This window comes from Chanos chanos, chromosome 12, assembly GCF_902362185.1.
Source record: "Chanos chanos chromosome 12, fChaCha1.1, whole genome shotgun sequence".
In the NCBI taxonomy this organism is placed as follows: Eukaryota; Metazoa; Chordata; class Actinopteri; order Gonorynchiformes; family Chanidae; genus Chanos; species Chanos chanos.
The window spans coordinates 20,509,558-20,522,876 of NC_044506.1; the positions used below are offsets into that span (position 1 = coordinate 20,509,558).

The 13,319-nt window shown below is 44.5% G+C and overlaps 1 gene segment (V, D, J or C); it reads left to right on the plus strand.

The window, feature by feature from the left end:
- The first annotated feature begins 10,541 nt into the window (after positions 1 to 10,541).
- Positions 10,542 to 11,154, plus strand: LOC115824836 (immunoglobulin kappa variable 3-20-like). The segment is given in 2 exon segments: positions 10,542 to 10,593; positions 10,829 to 11,154. Coding segments are annotated over 2 exon segments (378 nt in total).
- The last annotated feature ends 2,165 nt before the right edge of the window (positions 11,155 to 13,319 follow it).

Consider the following 13,319-nt stretch of genomic DNA (forward strand, 5'->3'; position numbering starts at 1 on the left):
GTTCCCTTCACCCACTCATCCTCGGACTAGCTTGGCTCCAGCACCACAATCCCGTCATCTCGTGGCCAGAGAGAGAGATCATCGCCTGGTCACCAACCTGTCAGCACCGGTGCCTACAGCTAGTTTGTGCAGCCACGTCTGTCGAAAGTCCTCCAGTCACGACTTCTCCTGAGATCCCCAGCCAATATCACGACCTGGCAGAAGCCTTCAGCAAGGATCACGCCACCCGTCTCCCTCCTCATCGCCCTTGGGACTGCGCCATTGACCTCCTTCCCGGTACTTCACCTCCTCGTGGTCGCGTGTACCCCCTCTCCCTGAAGGAAACCCGAGCCATGGAGGAATACATCAGCGAGGCCCTGCAGCAAGGCTACATCCGCCCCTCCACCTCTCCAGCCTCGGCGGGGTTTTTCTTCGTGGAGAAGAAGGATGGGGGTCTGCGCCCCTGTATCGATTACCGGGGGTTAAACGCCATCACGGTGAAGTACCGGTACCCACTCCCTCTGGTCCCTTCTGCAATTGAGCAACTTCGGGGGTCCCGGTTCTTCACCAAACTGGACCTCCGCAGTGCCTACAATCTCATCCGAATCCGGGAAGGGGATGAGTGGAAGACCGCCTTCAGCACGACCTCTGGCCACTACGAATATCAGGTGATGCCATTCGGTCTTGCTAACGCACCCTCTGTCTTCCAGGCCTTGGTGAATGACGTGCTGCGGGATATGCTGGGGCGATTCGTCATTGCCTACATAGACGACATTCTCATCCACTCTGCCACGCTCCCGGAGCACGTCATGCATGTGCGCACGGTCCTGTCCCGCCTTCTACAGCACCAGCTCTATGTGAAGGCAGAGAAGTGCGTGTTCCATCAGCCCACTGTTTCCTTCCTAGGCTACGGGATTGGACCTGAGGGAGTGAGGATGGAGGAGGAGAAGATCAGCGCCGTGACAGAATGGCCAGAACCCAGCACTGTGAAGGAGCTCCAGCGCTTCCTAGGGTTTGCCAATTTCTACCGCCGCTTCATCCGGGGATTCAGCTCAGTGGCCGCCCCCCTCACGGCTCTCCTCAAGGGGCAGCCCAGACGGCTCCACTGGGGAAATGCGGCCAGGGTTGCTTTCCGCCAGCTTAAGGATCGCTTCACCTCTGCTCCGATCCTGAAAATGCCTGACCCCCAGAAACAATTCATTGTAGAGGTGGATGCTTCCGACATTGGTGTGGGAGCGATTCTGTCCCAACGACACGGTGAGCCGTCAAAACTATTTCCTTGTGCCTTCTTCTCCAGGAAACTGTCCCCGGCGGAGAGAAACTACGATGTGGGCAACCGTGAGCTCCTGGCGGTGAAATTGGCACTTGAGGAGTGGAGACACTGGCTGGAGGGATCTCAGGAGCCTTTCCTTGTCCTAACTGACCACCGCAACCTGGAGTACATCCGAGCGGCAAAGAGGCTAAACCCCCGTCAAGCCAGGTGGGCCCTATTCTTCTCCCGCTTCAATTTCTCCATCACCTTCCGCCCAGGGTCCAAAAATGGCAAGGCTGATGCCCTATCCCGTATCCACGGGTCCTGTGGAGCCCCCTCAGAAGCCAAAACCATCGTCACCCCTTCACTGATCGTCGCTCCAGTTCAGTGGAACCTCGACGAGGACATCCGGAGGGAGCTCCGCAGGGACCCAACACCAGCGAACCTACCCGTGGGTAAGACCTATGTCCCCACTACTCTCAGAGATCGACTAATCACCTGGGCACATTCCTCTCCCTCTTCAGGACACCCTGGTATAACCCGCTCCATTCACCTCCTGTCCGCAAGATACTGGTGGCCCACCTTGGTTTCAGACGTGCGGCGGTTCGTCCGGTCTTGCTCCATCTGCGCCACTACCAAGTCCCCGCGGGAGGTCCCTGCCGGAAAGTTGCTGCCGTTACCCATCCCACAGAGACCATGGTCTCACATTGCCCTGGATTTCATCACGGACCTCCCCTTGTCGGACGGAAACACCACGGTCTTGGTAGTGGTAGACCGATTCTCTAAAACCTGCCATCTGATTCCCTTTGCCTCTCTTCCCTCTGCTCTCCAGGTTGCGGATGCCCTCTTCCACCATGTCTTCCATTACTATGGCCTTCCGGAGGACGTGCTCTCTGACCGTGGTTCTCAGTTCACCTCGCGGGTTTGGAAAGCCTTCATGGAGAGACTGGGAGTCACGGTAAGCCTCACCTCCGGTTACCACCCGGAGTCCAACGGCCAGGCAGAGCGGACCATCCAGGACCTGGGGAGGTTTCTTCGCAGCTACTGCCACCGTAGACAACATGACTGGTCACAATTTTTGCCCTGGGCAGAGTATGCCCAAAACTCCTTGCGTCATTCCTCCACCGGCCTGACCCCGTTCCAATGCGTCCTTGGATATCAACCTCCCCTGTGTCCCTGGAACCCGAGCCAGACGGAGGCCCCGGCAGTGGATGATTGGTTTCGGCGGGCAGAAAGGGTCTGGGAGATGGCCCATGTCCATCTTCGTAGAGCCGTCCGCCAGCAGAAGATCCAGGCTGATCGTCACCGCCGGGACCCACCTGAATACCAGCCTGGAGACAGAGTCTGGCTCTCCACTCGGGACCTAAAGCTCCGCCTGCCTTGCCGCAAACTCAGTCCTCGGTTTGTGGGGCCCTTCAAGGACCTCCGGAAGGTCAACCCGGTCACCTACACTTTACAATTGCCGCCCACTTACAAGGTTTCACCCTCTTCATGTCTCTCTTCTCAGGCCGGTGATTCCTGGTCCCTTGGCTGATGCGGTCCCCCCAGACACCCCTCCCCCGCGCGGGAGATCGATGGCGCACCAGCCTATACAGTGCGCACACTCCTGGACTCCAGGCGCCGTCGGGGCCGCATGCAGTACCTGGTGGACTGGGAGGGGTATGGTCCCGAGGAGCGCTGTTGGGTTTCCCGTTCTGACATTTTGGATCCCAACCTTGTCGCTGAATTCCATAGGGCTCACCCAGATCATCCTGCTCCTCGCCCTCGGGGACGCCCCCCAGGCCGGCGGTGCTCCACGGCTAGAGCCGTGCGTCGGGGGGGGGGGGGGGGTACTGTAACGACCTCGCCTCCTCCCTTGTCGGCCTCAGCCACTCAGCGCTCAGCGTCGCCGGTCTACTGATCACCGGTCTGATCACTCATCACCTGCACCTGTTCACTTGTTAATTTCATTAATTCTCCTGCCTATTTGTACTCCTTAGTTCTGCACTTCCCCTGCGAAGTCTACTTTTGGTTACTTGCCACAGACCTTTGCCTGAGATCACGTTAGAGCCTGTTTGTATTGTTTAAGAGAGCCTTTTGTACCTCTTCAGTTCCTTGTTCCTTTCTGCCTGTTTTTTGGAATAAATTCCCGTGTTGCGCACTTGCGTCCGATTACAGTCTTGGTTCTTGACAGATAAAAAAAAAAAAAAGTCGAACCAAATTAAAAATAAAATGAATCAAAATGATGATGTAAAAGTAAAATCTATTCACTAACAGAGCAGTGCTTTAACTGTATGTAAAATATCTCCCTACTGTGTGTGCATAATGAAAACAGCACCACACACACTCCTACACTCTTGTAGACTGAGATATTTTATTAGAACATTATATTTTCATGTCTGTATATAAAACATGAGCAGGAGATGAGGTGTCTAGTGGTGTTCTGGTCGACAAACCAGACCATCTCAGTCTGGTCACCAGAGGGAACTGGAGGACTCCAGACACTGTTTTTCTGATTTACCTGATCATTAGTTCATTTGTGTCACTTGTTTCTTGTTACGTTTAAGAATTTAAGTCAATTGTGTTTCTGTCTGCTTTGTCCAGTCTTTGGTGTTTTGGTCCAAGTCTCTGTGTCACGTCTAAGTCCTGTGCTTGTCTCTGTGTCTGTCTCTGTCTCTGTCTCTGTCTCTGTCTCTATCTGTATCTCTATACCTGGAGAGAACTTAATTGATTCATTTGAATCTGTTGGATGCTGAATGCCTGACAACACAAATAGTGAGACACCTGTATGATGGTGGATACAGTGCTGAACACATCATCAGTCAGTGCTATGATGGTGCTGTTGGCGTGGGTGCAGTAGAAGGTGGAGCACAGACACACGAAAAGCTTGGCAGGACCATTCCCTACATACACTGCTCCAACCATCAACTGCACTCAGCAGTACTGCACACTGTCCAAGGAGAACTATGTGTTAGAACATTTTTGAGTCGTTTAGTTAGTTACATGTGTTCTTCCATAGACTCTACATGAGACATCAGTCCACTGCTCCTACTCTGGAGAAGCTGTGTCAATAGTCAGTAGTCACTGAGGATGAGGATGCACCAGTGGGTATCTGCAGTGAAGCTTCAGGGCTTTTAATCCAACCAAACTGACAGATTTTAAAGTCTAAAGTTTAGATGTCTGTCAGTCACTAATCAAGAAGTTGTAAAAGAAATACAGAGTACATTTCTGAGTGTTCTTTCTCAGTGTAAAAGTCCTGGAATTTAACAATGGGCAGATTTTCATATTTGTTTTTCACGGTAGAGTTAGAAGATCTGAACCCATGACCAGGGGTGGACAGTAACATCATAAACCATTCACTCAACACTGTAGTTCATTCAGGTGGCATCACTGTTTCACAGGTATTGTATTACAGTAAGGACAGTAACTCGTGTTAGGTCTTAACTTGTAACAGTGGAATTTTTCTAATGGGGCCACACATGTTTTACCCGTGTCTGCGTGGGTTTCCTCCTCCTGTGAATGTGAATGTGTTTGTCTGTGTGTCTGCCCTGTGATGGACTGGTGACCTGTCCAGGGTGTTTCCCCATCTTTTGCCCAATGAGTGCTGGGATAAGCTCCAGCACACTGTGACCCTAATTAGGATAAGCTGCTTTGGAAATGAATGAATTTTCAAATGGTCAAACCAGTCCATGATACTAATAGTGTTGATCGTTTAGGTTTAAGTGTGCCCAGAATTTCAGAACTTTACAAAGAATGATCCAGTAACATTCATAAGTATCACATTTCTCTTTTTTGACACTAGATGTCAGTAGATAATACAATATGGCCATAATACTCTGGCCTTATGAAGTGTAGAATGGTTCCACATGTGTGAACATATGAGTGCAGGTTGACTGCTGTACTCAGGAAGAACATTTCCATAGAGAGAGGACACTTTGCATTGACAGCACATGCTTTAGTGCTCTGGGAGTGTTTATAGCCCTGTGAGTTTAAGACTTGATGACTGAAAGCTGCCTGCCCCAGTAACTTAACCCACAGCAAGCATGACTTTCATCACCATCTTCATCTGGACACTTTTGTGTTTTGTTAAAGGTAGCAATAACTTTTCCCTGGCATTTTTTTGCTCTCCATTGAAATGTTTTATAGGAATGTTGTTATTAACTTTTCTATTTTTGTTACTGGTATATTTATTTGTGTTTTTGTGCTGTGTTGCTGTTGTTGTTATGGTGAGGATGCATATGACATTTCAACATGAAATTACGCAATGAACACACCATAACAGTGATATGAATTGTTTTGTTTGAAGAAATGACCTGACCTCTGGAAATTTTCTTATTCCAGAGTCCAGAAGTCAGGCAACTATGACTCAGACTCATGTGCTGAAGTCTGCTCTTCCAGGAAACACTGTCACTATCAACTGTAAAACTAACATAGCTGTTGATACCTGTAATGGTTTGAACTGTTTAGCTTGGTACCAACACAAACCTGGAGAGGCTCCTAAACTCCTGATTTATGCTGCAAGTTCCCATCAGTCTGGTGTTCCAGATCGTTTCAGTGGCAGTGGATCTGGGACTGACTTCACTCTGACCATCAGTAACATCCAGACTGAAGATGCAGGAGATTATTACTGTCAGAGTCTACACTACATCAATAGCAAAGTTCTGTTCACACAGTGATATAGAGCCGTACAAAAACCTCCCTCAGTCAGACTGCACAGAGACTGCACTGCTGCAGCTGGGACCTACTGCAGGTGCTGAGGGGGAGGATGTGATACAGCACAATCACACACTCTGTGGAGGAGAGGAATCACACTACACTAACTCTAATTACAATAACAATAATTATGAATGTCTATGAAAAATATCTGTTATGAAAATGAAAGAACATTATAATATTCATGGAGTCAGTCCTCCTCAGTAGACCAACCGTTTTAATCATTGTGTGGTCTGATGGCTTTGTAAAAATTGCTAGGTACGAATTTTCATAAAATGTTTTACATTAACATCCCAAGGGAAGAAAACAACATGTCAGCCAAGATTATGAAATATCAGGCAATCCAAACGATAATTTAAAAGCAAAACATCTTCAGTAAAAAAGTAGTGTTTTAATTGCATGTAAGACAATATTCTGCTACTCAGTGTGCATGTTGTATTAAAAACAGAACCACACACACTTCCAGACCTTTGAAGACTTTGTAAAGATATTTTATTGAAATATTTGATTGTCATGTCTGTGTCTGTATTTAATACACCAGCAGGAGATGAGGTGATAAATGGTGTTCTGGTCAACAAACAGACCATCTCAGTCTGGTCACCAGAGGGAACTGGAGGACTCCAGACACTGTTTTTCTGATTCACCTGATCATTAGTTCATTTGTGTCACCTGTTTATTCTTTTGTTTATGTATTTAAGTTCCTTGTGTTTCTGTCTTCTTTGTGCAGTCTTTGGTGTTTTGGTCAAAGTCACTGTGTCAAGTCTAAGTCCAAGTCTTGTGCTTGTCAATGTCTATGTCTCTATCTCTGTCTCTATCTCTGTCTGTGTCTCTGTCTCTGTCCCTGTCTCTGTCTCTGTCTCTGTCTCTATCTCTGTCTCTATCACTATCTCTGTCTCTGTCTCTGTCTCCATCTCTATCTCTGTCTCTGTCTCTCTCTCTCTATCTGTATCTCTATACCTGGAGAGAACTTCATTGATTCATCTGAATCTGTTGGATGCTGAATACCTGACAACACAAATAGTGACACACCAGCATGATGATGGGTGCAGTGACGAAAACATCATCAGTCAGATGGTGCTGGTGGTATAGGTGGAGTAAAAGGTGGAGTGCAGACACTGATTGAAGAAAAGTTTTGCATTCCCTACATCAGAGGTGTCCAAAGCCAATCCCAGAGAGCCTAATTCCTGCTGCTTTTCTTATCAACCAACTACATATGGTCTCTGATTGGCTGAAGAGTGCACTCATCTGTATTTTAGGTGAAAATCAGCCTCTAATTAAGAGGTGAGAACAAAAAGCAGCAGGAATTTGGTCCTCCAGGACTGGATTTTTGCACCTCTGCCCAACATGCACTGTTCCAACCATCAACTGCACTCAGCAGTACTGTATACTGTTCAGGGAGAATCACGAACTACAACATTTTTGAGTCGTTTAGTTCTTCCATAGACACTACATTAAATATCAGTCCACTGCTCCCACCCTGGAAAAGCTGTTGTAGATTTGTTGGACTGGTCACTTTGATGTGACAAGCTGTAATGTTGACAGTGGAGAGGAAATTCTGACTCTCTCAATGGTCACTGAAGATGAGGATGAACCAGTGAGTATCTACAGGGAAGCTTCTGGACTTTTCCCTACTTCTGGAGTGTTTCTGAAGTAGGGAAATTCCTGGTGCAGGTCCTTGGTTCTCTGACATCAGTAAATTCTATGCTGCAGTTTAAATCTGTGTATGTGTGTAAGGCTGGTGAGGTCATGAGAAATGGACAGAGATACTTTGTGGATGGAGCAGTGTCATTATCCAGGGGTTTTAAATCCCTCCAAAAGAAAGAGAAGAAACAGCAGTCCATTGGCTGACACTGTTGTTCTTTCCACTGTGGGACAAACACACTCAGATAACACCAACACTACTCCCAGTCAATCCCTGTAGAGATCTCTGCCTAACATGCTCAATAGAGCCATTTTTAAAATGGAGACTGGGTTTTCCTGGATAAATGTAAATTTAACTCAGACCACATCATGTCTTTTCCCCCAAATACGATGCATTTCTTGATCCCGTCTGTAGCGTTTACGGTGTGTACAACACTATAGAGAGTTGGTGACAGTGATGTGTACACCTTCCTGACTCCTCTACTGTTGCTTGTTGACAGTGCAGCAGATAGTGTGAGTTTGAGAAATGAAATTCTTGTGGCTAAACCTACGTTAGTGAAGAAGGACAATTTTCCAGTTTTTCTGGTTGGTTTATGTTCATAATGAATAGTATTAATATAGTGAAATAAAGAGAAAAAAAATCCTCTCCATTTTTGCTTTTCTACTCAGTTGTACAGTTCACTGATGTTGAATACCATCTTCTGGAGCTGGGTAGAGGAGCTATGAGGCATTACTGGTTTATCTGAAATGGGGAAAACTTTACCCTGAGTGCAGAGGTAGAGAACATGGAAACATAATGTGTTAATATTCAGTGACCAGTGTGGCAAACTGCTTCTCTTTCCTGCAACAGTGATAAAATAACCAAGGAATGCTTAAAGACCAAAGCTGTCACATTAAAGGGTTTACTGTATGTGTGTGTATCAGACTTCACACACCAGATCTACCTTCTTTTCCAGAGACACAGCATCCCATGCCACCCCAACACAAACACAGATCAGTCAGACTCTTCATTGCTGAAACTAATTTGAATTTCTAAACACAAGCCTCAAAGACCCGCAGGAGCGAACACCAACTGCGTTGGCCGGGAAACAAACACGGGTCAACTGCTTGAAAGGCAGCTATGCTCACCACTATACCACCAACACTCAAAAGTGTTTCTCTAATTCTGAGTTCTGTATGACACAGGAAGCTGAGAGGAAAATCTGAAGACATCATCTCAGACTGTGTTACTGCCAACAAGCAGCTGGACAGCCAATAAAAACAGGTTCATGTTAAAAGTCTCTGTCCTGACCTTCAGATGATGAAACTGACACACTACCTACTGCACTAACAAGACTGAAAAGAGGAAGCTGGTGACAAACACAAACAACAGTCCAGACAGCTCCATCTCTATCACCATGTCTGTGACTGCGTAATTATTGTCAGTGACATTTCTGACAATGTAGACATGTTTAATATCACATTTCGGAAAAAACATAATCATAATAAAAGAACATATTACAAGTGTATTGTCAATGAAGTTATAAAATAGAATCATTATTGCTCTGTCTATCTGGAATTTGGCCAATTCCTTATAATAATAAGACACTGTTGTCTCTTATCTAATAGTGTTTTCAGTGTTTTCATACATAAAGGTCAGATATTTTCGGTCATCGTCATAACTCTCAGTCTATCTTCAGTCTACATTCAGTCTGTCTATCTATTTGTTTATTTTTGTATTGTTTTTCCTACATCCAGACAGATGTTTGGAGAAAGTGAAATGTTCCTTCCATCCCACAGGTTTGTAATCCTTTGTTAAACATGGTGCTGGATCTCTTATGGTTTGGCCTTTCATGTTATGTCGTCTTGTTCAGTGTTGACTCTGTCTAGTGATTACTCCTTACTTGGTACTGTCATATATGCCTATTACACATAAAGCTCAGATATGTGTCAGACATCGTTGTCATAAATATGTACTTTTGTCTCATGGTGTTGACATGGTTGCAGTGACATGTTCCCATATTCCAGTGAGACAATGCGAATATGAATATGAATATTAAAATGAATATAAATATGAATATGAATATGGGTATGAATATGAAATACTTTATTTATCCTGAGGGAAATTCAAGTGTCACAGCAACACCGTCAGCACACACCAGACACAACAAAGAGTAAAAAGTAGAATATAATAAGATCAATAGGAAATAGGACTAAAATTAAAACAGATAAAATAAAATACAGGTAAAATAAGATAAAATAGAATAAAATGAGATAAAATAAAGGTTGTTTCAATGCCCAGATACACACATTTACTTCTAAAATTCTCTAAACTAAGTTTTCTTGTTTCTTTCTTTTCTTTTCTTCTCCTTCTTCTTCTTCTTCTTCTTCTTCTTCTTCTTCTTCTTCTTCTTCTTCTTTATATTTTTTCCTGAGACTGTATATCATTCAAGTTTCAGCTTCCTGTGGTCTTCAGAGAAAATTTGTAACATTCAAAAGGGATCATAATTCTCTTTCTGGACACTAGATGTCAGTAGATCACACAATATGGTCACAATGCTCTGGCCTTATAAGTAAAGTAAAAGTAAATTCTCTGTGATTGCACACACACACTGTGAACAGTGAATTTGTCTCTGCATTTAACCCATCCAACACACCAATAGTGAACACGCACAACAGACGAAGGAGCCGTGGGCAGCATTCCTCTGCGCCCAGGGAGCATTAGGGTTAAGTGCCTTGCTCAAGGGCACACAGCCATGGATAGTGGGCCTGGGAGTCAAACCCTCTAGTCACAAACTAACCTTTAGATCACGGCTGCCCGGGGTTAGGTTAGCATTATGAAGGGTGTCTGCTGTACTCAGAAATATCATTTGCATAGAGAGAGGCCACTTTGCATTGGCAGCACATGCTTGAGTGCTCTTGGAGTGTTTATAGCTCTGTGAGTTTAAGACTTTATGACTGAGAGCTCCCTGCCCCAGTAACTTAACCCACAGCAAGCATGACTTTCATCACCATCTTCATCTGGACACTGACCTGCTGCTGCTTTAAAGGTGAGAGAGATATGAAATCTACTCACAGTCTGTGTGACTGATATAATTTATCTTGTAATCATCATTTTCTTTGAGTTAAACTTAAGAATCCAGAGGTCAGGGACATGTAAACATAGTCAGTAAAATGACCTTATTTTCAAAATAAAGAATTTTCAGAAGTAATTACAACCATGAGACATACTCAGTTGTAATCTGATTTTCTTTATTGATCTAATTCATGATATTCACCTTTCAGAGTCCAGAGGTCAGGTGACTGTGACTCAGACTCCTGTAGTGAAATCTGCTCTTCCAGGAGACACAGTCACTATCAACTGTAAAACCAGCCCTGAAGTGGCTCGTGGTGTTTATCTATCCTGGTACCAACAGACACCTGAACAGGTTCCTAAACTCCTGATTTATGGAGCAAGTTCCCGTGAGTCTGGAGTTCCAGATCGTTTCAGTGGCAGTGGATCTGGGACTGACTTCACTCTGACCATCAGTAACTTCCAGAGTGAAGATGCAGGAGATTATTACTGTCAGAGTTACCACTACATCAGTAGCAAAAGTGTGTTCACACAGTGATATAGAGCCATACAAAAACCTCCCTCAGTCAGACTGCACAGAGACTGCACTGCTGCAGCTGGGACCCACTGCAGGTGCTGAGGTGAAGGATGAGATACAGCACAATCACACACTCTGTGGAGGAGAGTAATCGCACTAACTCTAACTACAATAACACTAGCTATACATGTTCAAGAATATTTGTAATCCTTGTCTGACAGGTCAACAGAGATGGGAACAGTGAGAGATCAGTTATTTCATAATTCACACTGAGTAATGAAGTATAGTGATACAGTGCTCATAATAGCTGGTCTTTAGCTTTTTTTTGTCTTTATTTTTGTTTTTTGTTCTCATGAGAACAGTAGAGCTGGTTGGAGACTGATGAAGCTCTGATTTTAGGGAGAAAGACATTAAATTGGGGAAAAAAAAAAAAATCAGTAGGGAAGTCATCTAGTCTAGAAGTCTTCTCATGTTTCATCCAATTTCAATCTTCATTTCATCAACCATCAGTTCTTCATCTAGAATTCCTCTCTCAAATAATGTTGGCAATTTAATATAACTGAGGGAATCATTGAGCCTACACTGGTAAAACTTTTCATTAAGTTTTAGCGACTCTAAATGTTTCATTGTCATTATTGCTTTTAATTGTAGATATGCATATTTTGGGTTCAGGCATGTAAGGAAGTGGTGTACTTTTATCTTAACACAATAATTATTCAAACACAAACATTTGCAAGCATTTTATTATACGGCACATTTTTCCTGCATGGACTCCATGCAGAACATTTGAAGATTCTTCATTGTCTTAGGTTTGTGCTTGTGGACTGTGCTCCTGAATTCAGACAAAGACTTAGATCCAGATCAAGTCAAATCAACCCCTATTTCCCATACGGTTAGACTTCACTGGGGCTGGTTCCATTATAAAAAGACATCAGATAGGACCTCAAAGAAAGGAGGAAACCAAAGAATGTTTTTGACTGAGCTCTCTCAGTTTTGGTTCTCTGTGGATTAACAGAGTAAGGGTTGATAAAGTTCTGTACTCACTCTACAGACCGACAGGGCTGTCCTGGAGACACTGGTCAACACAGGATCAGACTCCACATTTTGAAGACACCAGAGGAAATGATTATAATACAATGTAATAATGAAAAAAGTGGTTCCTTTCCATTTGTACTTTTGCTTTACAGTTTGCTGATGTGACACAGCTCCACCTGGACCTAGACAGAGGAGACATGAGACAGCACTGGTGGATCTGAAATCACACACACCCACTACCCTACTCTGCACTATGACACAGAGAACTAACATAGAAACACAATGTGTCTAAACAAGCAATGTTCAGAGACCAGTGTGGTGTACTGCTTCTGTCTGTAGTAACAATGAGAAAAAAAAAAAAACAACAACACTTTGGTTCATGTTAAAGGGTGATGTGTATATCAATCTCTATTGTTTCCCAGAACCACTCAATCACATGTCAGCATGAATAACACCAGTCAGCTTAACTTCTGAGACATTTCCAAAAAAAAAAAAACTGTCAGAGGCCTGTAGGAACAACACTTAGTTGTGCTGGCTGGGAATCAAACCCAGGTCAACTGGTTGGAAATCAGCCATGCTCACCTCTATGCCATGCATACCGTTTGATGCTGCAATCAAATTCAAACTAAAACCATGTTGTGTCATTTCTTAGCAAACAAACAAACAAAAACTGCCCATCATCTCAGTGACAGACTCTTGCCTGCCTGTGAGGTTTTGGCAGACCAAGACCCAATCGCAGACCCACGGTTGAATTAGGTTAAAATTTCTTTATTCAAAAATCAGGTGGCAATCTCAAAACAGTGTCCAGCCCAAGGTCTTAAACCAAAAATCCAGAGGGCAAAAAATTCCAAATCATTAGGCAAAAGAGTGGTTAGAAACAGGGTACAAACAAGGTCAAAGCCAGGGATCCACAGGGCAACCAAATCCAAAAAACGTTAGGCAAAAAACAGGTCCAGGCAACACGGTCAAACTTATAACTCACAGAAGCAAAGCACACAAACTGGCAGAAAGAACTAAAGGTCACAATCTGACAAGGAATGGGTACAAACACAGGACTTAAATACACAGAACAGTTAACAGAAAAGACAGGCCATTGGTGGAAACAAACCAGGTAATAATAGGGATCAAGTGGGAGGCGGGGACAGGAGTAC